The sequence below is a fragment of the Filicampus tigris genome, chromosome 17, assembly GCF_054856515.1.
Source record: "Filicampus tigris isolate MCC_2025a chromosome 17, RoL_Ftig_1.0, whole genome shotgun sequence".
NCBI lineage: Eukaryota > Metazoa > Chordata > Actinopteri > Syngnathiformes > Syngnathidae > Filicampus > Filicampus tigris.
In genome coordinates, this window is record NC_141233.1 from 11635551 (window position 1) to 11648630 (window position 13080).

At 42.7% G+C, this 13080-nt stretch overlaps 1 protein-coding gene and 1 long non-coding RNA gene across 2 annotated transcripts in view; one reads left to right on the top strand and one right to left on the bottom strand.

The window, feature by feature from the left end:
• The first annotated feature begins 4439 nt into the window (after nt 1–4439).
• Nucleotides 4440–13033, top strand: paxbp1 (PAX3 and PAX7 binding protein 1). The gene is made up of 18 exons (XM_086013495.1): nt 4440–4898; nt 5047–5157; nt 5371–5571; nt 5783–6004; nt 6087–6187; nt 6726–6949; nt 7172–7361; nt 8832–8955; nt 9737–9839; nt 9917–10032; nt 10115–10314; nt 10396–10543; nt 10847–10968; nt 11060–11136; nt 11220–11286; nt 11796–11942; nt 12038–12192; nt 12434–13033. The coding sequence occupies exons 1-18, from the start codon at nt 4604–4606 to the stop codon at nt 12552–12554; spliced, it is 2724 nt and encodes a 907-aa protein (XP_085869621.1). The 5' UTR covers nt 4440–4603; the 3' UTR covers nt 12555–13033.
• Nucleotides 12018–13080, bottom strand: part of LOC147133362 (uncharacterized) — a 38231-nt gene continuing 37168 nt past the window's right edge. The window contains exon 3 of the long non-coding RNA XR_015081931.1: nt 12018–12232. This is a non-coding gene — a long non-coding RNA (uncharacterized LOC147133362). The remainder of the gene's footprint in view (nt 12233–13080) is intronic.

Sequence of the window (13080 nt, forward strand, 5' to 3'; positions counted from 1 at the left end):
TCTTACACTTTTAAAAGTGTTCCCTGTTCTTCTGCCACCAAAATAAGGTAGACTTTGTTGACCCATTAAAGTAGCAGCGCTGCTTTACCCACCATGCACTCTCTTTTTCTTGTCTTCCTATTGAGTACGGATTGTATGTTTAATACAGACTGGTGACCCCTCTCACCCCCACCCCAATGTGGGGCACAAATGAGTGCTATTTGGCTCCTGCACGTGTGTGTGGTGTTCCGTAGCCTGCTACACAGCTCATCAGACAGCAGCAGCTAACAGTTCCCACATAATCATATTTTCATTCTTTAATTCAGAAATCACTGTAAAACTAGAACAGCATGGAAATATGTTTATCTATATCATAAGATTATTCACAACTGAACACTTTCACATATGAACATAAATTTTGCATATTCAAATGATATGAAAGCTCTGCGAGTTTGATGCTAATGTCTAATGTAAATTGAAAAGGAACACTTACTGGTTAGCTTAGCGGATGTAATAATTACTGTGTAATCTCTTTTTATCAATATGATACCAGGACATAACATTTGTGTTTAAAGGGGAAGTCAAGGCCCAAAAATGATTGCAACAATATGTGGCTTCATTAGTCTAAACACGGCATTCTGATGAATATTGTGTTTGTGGAATATGAGTTAAGCAGCAAACAGCCATCTCAGGGGGCAGCCATTTTGTCGCTTTCTGTCAACTGAAAATGACATCATATTGCTTAGGGCTCAGGTAACGACCAATCACAGCTCACTTGTTTTCTGAAGCTCACTTATGATTTGTCGTTACCTAGGGTTGCCAACTCGCTGGAAAAAAATAAGGGACACCTCATCGACGTGACTTTTTTCTTTTTTGTGGGTGAAACAATTTCTAACGATTTAAATATTATGGATTGGATAATGGATGGATGGATGACCACATGAAAAAGTTACTATCCAGAAATATACTTTAATACCAACTGACAAAATGTACTTATCAAAATAAATATCCCCCCTCTGCATTTTTGATACCAAGAGCTTTTGCCGCCGTAGCAGAATCGGAGGGCGACCGCAGAGCTTGCTACAGTACCTCTACCAATAAGATACGCGGATTCTGTATCGTCATCCTCGTGTATGAATGTGCCGTCAGGTCATTGGTCACAGAGCAGGGGATGTCCTATTACCGTAAGTGCTCATATAAAGGGAGCTGTTGTTCATTAATTCCATCGACATCTCAACTCAATACTTACATACTTACACACTTACATTTCTAAATACGGGACGATTACCTTTTTCAAGGGGACAGTTGGCAACCCTATCGTTACCTGAGCCCTGAGAAACTGCAATGTCATTTTCAGTCGACAGCATGTGGCAAAATGGCCGCCCCCTGAGCGGATTTTACTGCTTAACTCATATTCCACAAATCCAATAATAATCGGACCGCCGTGTTTCGACTAGTGAGGCTGCATAGAACATATTGTTGTAAAGAAAATTTGGGGGTTGACTTCCTCTTTAAGTCCAGCCTATCTGCATGGCTCCACGTTCGGCCACTTGATATTCTCTACCATCATTGACTGTTTTTTCAGTCGCTGCTCATGCAATCATTGGCCAAAAATCATTGGCCAGTCAAGTAAGAAAGGTCTGCCGCAGTCCGTGTATTCTTACGATGCACTCTGAATAGTTTTTTCTGTTTAATTCTCACTTTCCCGTATGGTTTGAATGAAGGTCTGTCGCAGTCAGCGTATATTCTTACATCAACTCAACGGGCTTTTCACCGTGAGAATCACTATCTTACTTGAAGGGTGGGCTGGCGTGTATGTTTGTCATTCCTCTTCAGACAGAGAACTGAAATGTTCTGAAATGTTCTCTCACCAAGCAATTTCTGATCCCTTGTTTGAGATAACAATAGTAATTAATCCGCAGTTGTCATTTATTTTACATGGGCGTTTGTATCGTGACAGCAATCTCCCGTCTTCAAACGACGCTATTACCTGAGACCACTGGGACATGATATTATTATAATTCTAAAATTACATATCTGCCATTTAAAAAAAAAAAAAAAAAGGCTAACACTTCAACTATGAAAGCACGACTGCTTTAATTCTGCTGTTTAAAAAAAAAACCTGACTCATTAATTAATTTTGACATCTTAATTTTCTCCAAGCTACCAAACATAACCTTGCATTAATGAAAGTATTTAGCAAAAGGTGAAAGGTGCGGCTCCTGTTGCCCTTCAATTACAGTGCCACTTCCAAAAAAATAATAACTCTATCTTCATTACCACTTGACATGCACTCTGTGTATTTAATAAGCCAGGGTATCCAACCCTGATGTTTGTTCCATCAGTGCAAATGAAACTAGGGGCTTCAATCACGTTTTCAGTTACTGTCGCCAGTGCGGGCAGTTCAAATTATTTTAAAATCACTCATTGGCCACTCCAACTCAAATTATGAAATACCTCCTATAGAAAATGAAGTTGATGAAATGGCCTCAAAGCGTAAGGTGGAGGCTTACTTGATGACCCTTTCGAAGTGAACTACTGATGGTGCTGGCTTGCAGCAGATACAGACTGGATCAGGAAATGTCATTGTATTTCATTAGCATTCATACATGAGTGAACTGTGAGGGCCTTCTTTCGCCACATGGAGGGCAAATGCCTTTTTATTTGAAGGCGAAACAGTGCCCCCAAGTGGCTTTGGAGTAGAATGTCAATACTCTGCTTTGCTGCAGATGTGATTCTGAACAAAATGACTTTAATCCAATATTACTCTAATCTTCGATGATCCAAAACAGACAAATCAAAGAATAAAACGTAAACCTGTTTTAATTATGCTGTATGCATACATTCTAAAGCACTGTATTTTGAATTATTCTCTGTGTTATGTTTTAATGGTTGTTTTTTTTTAGCTTCAGACAGAACAAGGATAGGTAAATTAACTTGGATGTGGGAAGGCAAAAAAAAGTATATTACCAGTCTTGAAATATATAAAAATGTACAGCTGTGCCATTTGTGCATTGCGGATATTTGGATTTTTTTATAATGTTTCCTCTGGGATGTTATTCATTTTTCAATTGCATGGCCAAGCGGACCATAATTGCTCCATGTGCCATAGGTTCTCCTCCTCTAAATTACACTTAATCATTTATCCAACGCGACAGATAACCTTACATTTTCCAAATATAATATTTAATGATGAACATGTTATTAGAAAAGGACGCACAGGGATTTACAAATTCAAATAGTGCCATTAATTAGAAGACATACAGGGAGTTGTTTTTTTTTCTTCTTCCAATTATTGTTTTAAAGGCAAAGGGTCATCTTGATTTTAATTAATCACAACAAATCACTCCAGCTTCCTCTGTGGTGACACTTTAATTTCGGCAGTTATTATCCTTGCCACGGCGTCGACGCAGCACTTTGAGTAATGGCTCCGTAATGACCCTCGCTAACTGCATCCAGCATGTTTGCCATTTAAAGATGCAACTGAGCAATCAGACGTGCAGACTGCATATCGTCTGGTCAGGTGGGACATGGACCCCGTTAACTTTTTCACTTGCAGTAACATGTTTAACACGGCAGGGTATAGCAAGCAGGCGTAACAGCGTTTCGTCGTTCATTCTTTGCGGATTGTTTGGCTTATTAATGTGCATTGGAAACAAAAGAAAACTAAATAAACTGAATAAATGTCGTTCAAATGACTGAAGAAACATTTTCTTCGATGTAAAGCAATTATTACTGTTTGTCTTTATTCACGCCAAAAGAAACAAATGCATAAAAAATGTATCATGATCGTTTCGGGTGCCCCCTCAATTCTCCCTATTGAATACGTATTTTGTGTTTCAGTAGTTCATCTCAAGACACGTAAATCACATATCATAAAGATTCACTGCACACAGTGTTTCCTCCATTCAGTTTCTATAATATCCTTATTAGGGTAATGCAGTGTTTTTCAAACTCTGTGCCGCGGCACACTGGTGTGCTGCGAGATATTGTCAGGTGTACCGTGGGAAATTATCTAATTTGTGTGCCTGTGCGGTCTAGCGCCTGGCAGCGTAATTATGTCTTTACTACATTGTAGTACTTTTCCATACCAGCAAGTAGCAGAAGCAGGGGTAGCTAATTGTCTTTGTTTAGACACAAGCGAATTAGTGACGCATGTTTATCCAAACAGGCCCATGTTTCACACTAAGTATCAATATGAAACATTATAAAATACTTTTTCCTTTGTGTTTATTTAATTCCTATTAAAGACGTTATAGTATAACGTCATTCTTCAATGTTAAGAAGTGCTTACATAAACAATATAACAGTTATATTGTTAAAATAATGGGGGGTTTTCCCACAATTTCAGATGGTGGTGTGCCGCGGGATTTTTTCAATGAGGGAAATGTGCCTTGACTCCAAAAAGTTTGAAAAACACTGGGGTAATGTATAAATTGGAACTTGTCTCAGTTTTGGGCAGTAGGGGGAGTAGTAGACACAATGGACGCTCTATGGAGTCACATTTGAAGAAAGAAGAAGGAGGGCAGAAAATGGCTCGTTAGGAGAATGGATGTCAACTCGCCCGTGGTTGATCTCATTGTATCGATACTTTAAGCATGCTTGATCACCGCTGACAACGAAAATGTTCAAAAGGATCAAACGTGCAAACATCCGACGGAGAAACGAGTCCGACGAGGAGGAGCGGGAGGAAAATGTGCATCCGATGCTGGCGCCGACGTTGTTCGGGCCTGTTTTGGAGGAAGTCCCGTTCCTGGAGACGTCCAGCGGCAGCAACGACGTTAGCTTAAGCCCCAGGAGCAACGGCTTCGGGGCCGGTTTTAAAAGCTTCAAGAGGGACAAGAAGGTGAAAGACGGCGCTCCGGTGCTCGGACCCACCAAAGCCAGTTTGCTGAGTTTCGACGATGACGAAGAAGAAGGTACCGCACCGGCGTTCATTTTGGCTAGCGAACGGAGCGTGCTGTGCCGCCATTTTCACTTTGTCCATTTGTTTTCCCAATTCGTTAACTGACCAATTCATAATCAATCCACTGTCTTTCCTTGGTGTCGTGACATGGCTAAGAACAGAAGGACCAGACGTCTTCCGAGTGAAGAAATCCAATCACAGCAAGAAAATCGTCAAGCAGCTGAAGAAAGAATACAAGGAAGACTTGGAGAAGTGTGGTGTCGTCAAAATAGGTGGGGTCCTTGTCGTTAAATGATCTGCACCGTTTACTGACATTCACTGAGAAATAAACGAAAGTGTGAAAAGACGAATACTCATTCACCGGCTCCCAAGCACTCTTTAGCCAAACCAAATCCTAAAAATACGCAGCACGGGAACCCCTAATAGTTAGCACGTCCACCTCTCAGTTCATTGTCCTTTGACTCATCTTACCTTGTGTTCCATAGAAGCGGTGCCTCAACCTGTCGTTGCTGTCAAAGAAGAAGTGGTCAGCAAAGTGGGCACTGAACATGGCGTGGAAGAAATGGAGGTTGATTGTGCTGACGAGCAGAGGGAAGAGGCCAAAGGCAGTCAACTGCAGAAGAGCAGCAACAACAACACTGGAGCAACATTCAACACGCTCTCCTCCCTCAGCACTTTGAGACCTGGTACCACTGCACCATGTTTAGCCACGGGCCTTTTACCATATCGTAATGTTTGCGCTCTATAGCTGTGGTTCTCAAAATGGGTTCCGGGTGTGAGCGAACACGTTTGCAACAAATGATGTCGTATAATAAAAAAGAAAATCCTGAAATGTTTGACAACCCCTGCTCTATATTATTGCTACATTTCATTTTTGGCACTTATTTCTTTCTTCAGGGGAGATTCCTGATGCAGCATTCATTCATGCTGCCAGAAAGCGGCGACAGTTGGCCAGAGAGCTTGGGGGAGACGCCCCACTTGTCGAGACGGAAGCCCCCAAGAAACGTATGGCGCAAGAAGACCAAGACGGGAGCGACGACGAAGACGAGGAAGAGAAGAGGATCCGCTTCAGCGGCGTGCGGAGCAAAACCCAGAGGCAAAAGATCGCAGAAGAGATAGGTGCGTTACCTCAATAGACATGGTCGGGTTCCGCTTTTTTGCGGCAGTCGCGGCGTGACCGTTGGCTGCGCGTGTGTGAAAGGTATCGAAGGCAGTGACGACGAGGCGCTAGATACGGGTCATGATGAAGAGGTGAGCCGGTGGGAGCAGGAGCAGATCAGGAAAGGGATCAGCATACCACAGGTGAGTAGCCATACACAACTCCCTCCTAAAAAGCAAAACATATTTTGAGCTATTGTTTTGTCCTATGGTGCAATTTGCATTGGTGTAAGTCGAGAAAATAAAACGTATTTATCAAATTGTGTGTGTGATTGCTAGTTTTTCAGATTGAGAATTCCACATTTGGAGTTGTGGTTCTTTTCATGGGACATGGTCTGACAGAAAATATCATTTATTACAAGACTCTTGATACAAACTAATGAAGTGGAAACGTTCAAAGATGCTGGTCGACGTCCAATTTATTTGAACTTTGAAACGATTTTTCCAACAGGAAATAATCTGTTCCTAGCTGAACAAGTTACATATCAGAACCACACAGCGATAGATGAAATTCCACAAAGTAGCGGCCATATATTTATTTATATATTTGAAGTGCTACAATTAATGATCAAATAATAGGTCATTATTTTTGATAATTGATGAATCGTTGATAGCTTTTTTTTGGGGGGGGGACACTGGCATCCTTCCCAAGTGACTACGTCGTCTTGTCTCTCTCGACCAGGTCCAAAGCAGCCAACCGGAGGACACCACGGCTTACTATCAGAACAGCTACGACACTCAACCTTACGGCACCGGCTACAGCATGCCCTTCACCTACAGCGTGATGCCCCCGCAGGCCAGCAAGCCTCCAGGCCCGTCAGACGGCGCTTTGGCTCACTTCGGGCTTTCTGTTAGCGACTTAGCCCCGGTGTCCATTGATCTGGTAAAGAAACGCCTGAAGGATAGGTAGGTCGGCCACCACCTTCTCTCTGTGCTGTGTTCTCGGAGACACCGTAAAAGCTACATGCAGAGTTAGCTACGTACTCTACTTTGGTCTGAAATGACTTAGAATGTGTACAACTGCATTTAAGCTCTCTATTGTATCCTGTAAAGCAATTGTCTACTTGACCTACTTCCTACTCCCTGTTTTTTTTTTTTTTCCTCCCGTTGCTCGTTATGTGTCCGCAGGCTCGGTCATATGCGTACAGGCCACAACGCCAACGTCAGTCGCTACACGCAGATCCAAGAAGACCTTGCTGCCTCAGAGAACGCCATAATGCAGCTGGACGGCTCGTCCAATGACAATGCAGATCAATATCAATTCTTGCAAGAGATGCGAGGGTATGTTGGAGACTTGCTTGAGTGTTTCGGTGAAAAGGTAAGGGAGATTATCTGCTCTCTGCTTAGATGTTTTTTTGTCTTTGTAATCTGACTACATGATGTTGAATGATAATGTGACATTAAAAAAAAGCATTTTGTTACTTAAGTTAGTTATAAGGAACTACACAAGTTAGGAAAGACATGGCTAGTTTTATTAGTATTTTTCGGGCAGTAACATTGAACCTCTTTTACCTCAAAATTGGGGCATCATAGTTTTTACAGAGGACCCGGTATTTATCCGCCTTATCAAACAAAGGTGGGATATTGACACAACTGTGTGCACTTTGTACACATACTTGGATGCTCGATGATGTCAGCGTCGGTTGTGACGTGAAAATGCATGTCAGACAGCAATGATTGCTTTCAACGCAACCGGGCGTGAGAAGTGAATGCCAAACTTCGCACGTCTGTCCTTGCCTTACGCACAGCTCTCATATCTCAGAGGGTGGAAATTGCCGGGTTACCTTTGGCATTTATACAAAATAGCGTCACGGGAGGTGATACACGGGGGTCCTTGCTTTATGAGAGTCCGAACATCCAACATGTCAAGGTAACTGAACAGTGGCGGAATCTGTTATCACGCCAAGCAAAAGGGCAAACCAGTGACAGCGTTACTCATTGGTTCTCATTTAATTTTAAACACAGTGTTAGTGACGGACTGTGGGAATTACAACAAAATCCAGGTTACGTCACTGCCATAGAAACAGAACTCTGTTGTAAACCGAGGACCCCCTGTATCGGTTTTACCCAACTCAACTTTGTTTATAGAACACTTTAACAACAACCACAGGTGTGCTACATGCAAAAGTAACTAGCGTATACAAAATACTTTTTCCTGAATCAAATATACACGCGAGCCCTTCACATTTGTGTTTAGCATATAGGGGGAGCGGTTTTATTCACTTTTGTTGCATAATGTTGAGTGAAGACGTTAGTGGACGAGAGAGAGCGTACGCAGTCAATACAGTTGGAATGGATAGTTTGCATATGTAAGTGTAAACCAAGAGAATACTTTTGAAAAAGGTGCCACACATATATTATGTGATTGTATTTGCCGAATTGTAAATGTATGTTTAATTATTAAAGTTGTGTTCTTGCAGCGCCAACTACATGGAGCAATCTGCATCTTCTAAACTCATGAGTGTTTGTTTTAATTCTAGGTGATCGCTCTAAAGATAGTGATAAGGGTGGGATAAGAACCAACCTTAAATGTTCCGACTTTAAATGGATCCCTTCAATTAGAGCGGAATATTGTGTGTTGGTTAAAAAGCACATTGGTTCTGTTGCTGTAATTTATGGCTTCAGCCACTGGCCAATTCTTCGCATTTCGTGCGCAGTGGTAATATTTCCAGCTCCACTTTTTTGTTGTACGTCACAGTCCTCTCCCTCACAGCAGCGAGGCATTCCTGTGATCCGGAGCCCTGCTTTTGTGTGGTTCAGAGGTCACAGAAGGCGTCATATGTTTCAGGTGCCTGCCATCGAGGAGCTGGAGGCTGCCATGCACCAGTTACTAAGGCAACGGGCCTCGCGACTCGTCCAGAGAAGACAAGATGATATAAAAGATGAATCGGCGGAGTTTGCAAGCCTTTCAAGTCAGTCCATCTTGAAGGTTTTTATGATTCATTCGAACGGCCTCGTTAGTTCTGTGCGAGTGAGAGAGCTCTGTGTTGTTTGGTTGGGATTTTACCCTTTACCCCCTTTTAAAAAAAAAAAAAAAAAAAAAAAAAAAAGTGTGATCTGGCTTGTACCTGTGTGTGAGCATGTTTACATGAGAAAAAATGTATCATCTGGTTTTGCACGGCCAAGTCTCGCGCTCAGCGGGATGCCAGTTAAGTCACTTTAAAGGTGACCAAAGTTATCTTGTTACTCCTATGAGCTAACAAATGTGTTGCAGACAGGTAAGTGAACAGGAATTGATACAACCGAGTGATAAGATGAAATGATAGCGACAGATTCTCTCAATTGCTGGTCCTCTGTTTATAAGAGTTTGACTTTACCACTAAACCGAGGACCCCCTGTAATGATTCTTGAATCAAAATGATGTGCACTACTTGGCTGTGACCAGCAAAGGTGCTGTTGATATGGTCCCCACTAATTTGCTGCCTAAAAAAAAATATCAAAAGCATTATTTTTGTCAGTGCTCAATTTTCAGTTCTCTAGAATTATTACTGATTGTTAATGTTCTCCATGGTCAAATGCCCATCCCGAGTACAAACATCGCACATTATTGCTGGGAGTACATAATAGCTAAGGAGTATCTTATGGCACGATGATAAGACTTGGAGTCAATATCAAATGTTCAGCAGTGTCAGCAGGCTGTATAGGGTGACGTCCTAACACGATTGGCCCTCACATCACTCCTGTCTCTTGCAGATAAAGCCATCATGGCTCCCAGTCTGGACTCGTTTGGTCGCGACCGCACGTTGCACCAAGAGAGCAGTCGCCAGAGGAGGCTAGCAGAAAGAGAGGCCCGACGGTAAGACAAAAAGAAGGGGGGGGGGGGGGTGTGGTCTGAACACACTGGTCTAAATGTTCATCTTCGGTTTTCGTCAGAGCTCGGCGGCGTCAAGCGCGGGAGCAGAACGGAAAGTGGGCGGAGCACAAAGAAGGCTTGTCGTCTGATGACGAGGAGACCTCCACGGACATCACCAGCTTCAGCATGGAGCACGGTATTAAAAACCGCTTTGACAAGACTAGACATATTGTCAGCGGTCAAAGGTCAACTGACGCAGAAAACCGCTCTCCTTCCAGATCGTATCACCAGAGAATGTAAGAAAGTTTTTGAGGACGTGGTTGAGGACTTTCATTCCCTGGACTACATCAAATCCCAATTTGAAGTGTGGAGGAGGGACTACGCTGAGTGCTACAAAGACGCGTACATCGGACTCTGCCTGCCCAAACTCTTTAGTCCTCTCGTTCGACTGCAGCTCACCACGTGGAACCCTCTTGAGGTGAGCCCTGGTTTTTGACGGTGGGTTTCAAACTTGTGATGAGCAAAATCTCAAAAGCATTCTTATGACGCTCCTCTCCAGGCACAGTGCACAAACTTTGAGTACATGCTCTGGTTTGAGACGCTGCTGTTTTACGGCTTTGAGGAGCATAGCACACTACAGAAAGGAGACAGCGACATCGGCCTGCTCCCGGCTATCGTGGAGAAGGTTGTCCTCACCAAACTGACAGGTAGCGAAAAAAATTCTGATGCTGTAAGGGTCCCACAATTTGGAGACCAAACAAAGTTTGGGGGATAAATAAATTGCCTTGAAAGCAAAGTTTGCCAATCGCCATTGAATCAAGGCGCATTTGACTTTTTTTTTAAAGGGTAATATCGTCACTGCATCTGCCACGTCATTAAGTGTCCTAATACAAGTTGTTACACCGCACAAACTTAATTACCCTGTACTAGAACAGTGTTTGACCATTTAAGTTTCCACTGTAATTGTCACGCAAACTCCCACTACAAGAGTGTTTCTGCCTTTTGCACAGTGTTGTCAGAACAAGTGTGGGACCCGCTGTCAGACAGTCAGACAGCACGGCTGGTGGCTTTCATTCGCAGGCTGATGAAAGGTTACCCAACAGTGCTGCATGGGGACAACCAATACACGCGGGTGAGGCCTACTCGCAACACCACCTTCACGTGCAGAGCCTTCATCGTAACGCAAGCGTTCTAAATGTACTCTGTACTTCTTTGTCCGTCAGGAGTTGTTAAGAACAGTCGTCCTGCGGGTCCGGCGGACACTGGATGAAGATGTCTTCCAACCTCTCTACCCCAAAAAGTATGCTGCGCCTTTGCTAAAATAGGTTGGAGCAAATATTTTTCAGTATATTGCACCACTAATGTGATTTTGCTTTTGTTCAGTTTGCTGGAAAATAAGAACGGTGGTCCCTACCTATTCTACCAGAGGCAGTTCTGGAGTTGTGTGAAGGTTTGTAGAAAATGTCTCACCTACTCAGTTTCTGGTTCCCTATTCAAAAATTCACCTATTGGCCTATTTACATATGTGCACTTTCTGTAACGTCCTGAAATGCCATAAGAATTGGAAAGTAGTAATTGATGTCAAGGAAGTATTTTTGAACACTGCGAGACAAAGTTTAAGTTCGTCTTGCCTAACTAGTGGATGTTACGGAGAGTCTTCAACACATGAATGCGCGTGTTTTTTTTTTCTTTCCTGAAATCAAATCCTCTGTAAGTCATTTGTTTTTAAGGATTATGTCATCAGGTCAGTCTGAAATGAAATAATAGTTTGTGGCATATTTTCTGTTTAAACTTATAGGCAAATATATGCATTTTTGGATGGTACATCAATTTTTTGGGGGGGCGGCACGCCCGAGCCCCTATACACCGTGAATAACAGCTTGGTGTACCTTGAAATGTGCCATGATGCTGCTTGAGTCTTCACATGACAGGAGTCTTAACTGCCCTCTCTCTGATTAGTTGTTGGGGAACATCTTGCAATGGGAGGGGATCATCTCCACTTCCTGTCTGAAGGACCTGGCGTTAGACAGCACTCTGAATAGGTACATCCTCTCGGCACTGCAGACCACCGATGCCAGCGAGGACAATGTTCACAAGTCCCAGAAGGTAGAGTCTTGCTTCATTGTTTGGGAAAAAAAAAAAAGTCGGCAGATGTTGCGCTTGAGTGCTCACCTCTTACTCTTTTTTTTTTTTTTCCCCAGGTGGTGGACTGTTTGCCGATGCAATGGTTCAATGGGCTGAAGGGCCAGAAGACGCTGCCTCAGTTGGAGCCGCTGTGTCGCTACCTCGTCCATTTGGCCAACTCGTTGTACCGCAGCGGTTTGGGCACTTCCGATATCGAACGACGTGTGACAAAGTAAGACTGTGTATTCCTTTCTTTACCTCTTATCTTTTGTCTGCAAGTCAAGCAAAAAGACATGTTTTTTTTCAGTGTGCTATTTATGGAAATAGATTAGTTAAAAGTTAACAGGGTACCAAAACAATTTTTTGGGTACCTTGCTATAATGGTAAAAATGTTATTGCCAGTGCTCTTGGATAAAGCTTTGTGACTTATTGCATCACCATGTGGCATTGATACCATCTTTTTTTGCCGTCAGGGATCAAGTGAAAGAGATTGTGAAGATGCTGGTGTACATGAAGGCTGTGGACCACATCATTGCCGTGGCAGCTGAGCAAGGCATTAAGGACATCAAGTCTCTGTTGGAAAGCAAGTCATAGACCGAGGCAGGGCAGCCCCCACAAGTTCTCCTTCATTCTTGTTTGACTCATCACTAAATTGGACTATGGAATTGGAAATGTGCATACAGAATAAAACACCTTTGTAAATAATGTGAATAATGTATAGAAAGGTTCCTGTCTTCATGCACTTGTGTAATAATGTATGAGCCAGTCTTCGAGACACTGGCTAGTCTTCATGCCAACAGCATTCATAATACATTTGGACTTAAAATTAAGAGGATAAAACAGACTAAAAAAAGTACAGTGCATAGTGAGTTATGTAAAAACTCCCTTGATACTCCCCTGACATTTCTTCCTATATGTGCTAAAAGTGAGTTCTTGCTGCACCACACACAAAGAACGCCTCCTCCTCACCAGCACTGACGTTCCACACCATATTTGAAAGTTGCACTGTAGTCGTTTTGTTTGTTTTATCAGTTGTTTGCTTGTGAATAAAGTATACATTTGGAAATACTGTATCTATTTTGGTTGGCTCATTATTCTCAGATTGATTGATTTGACATTT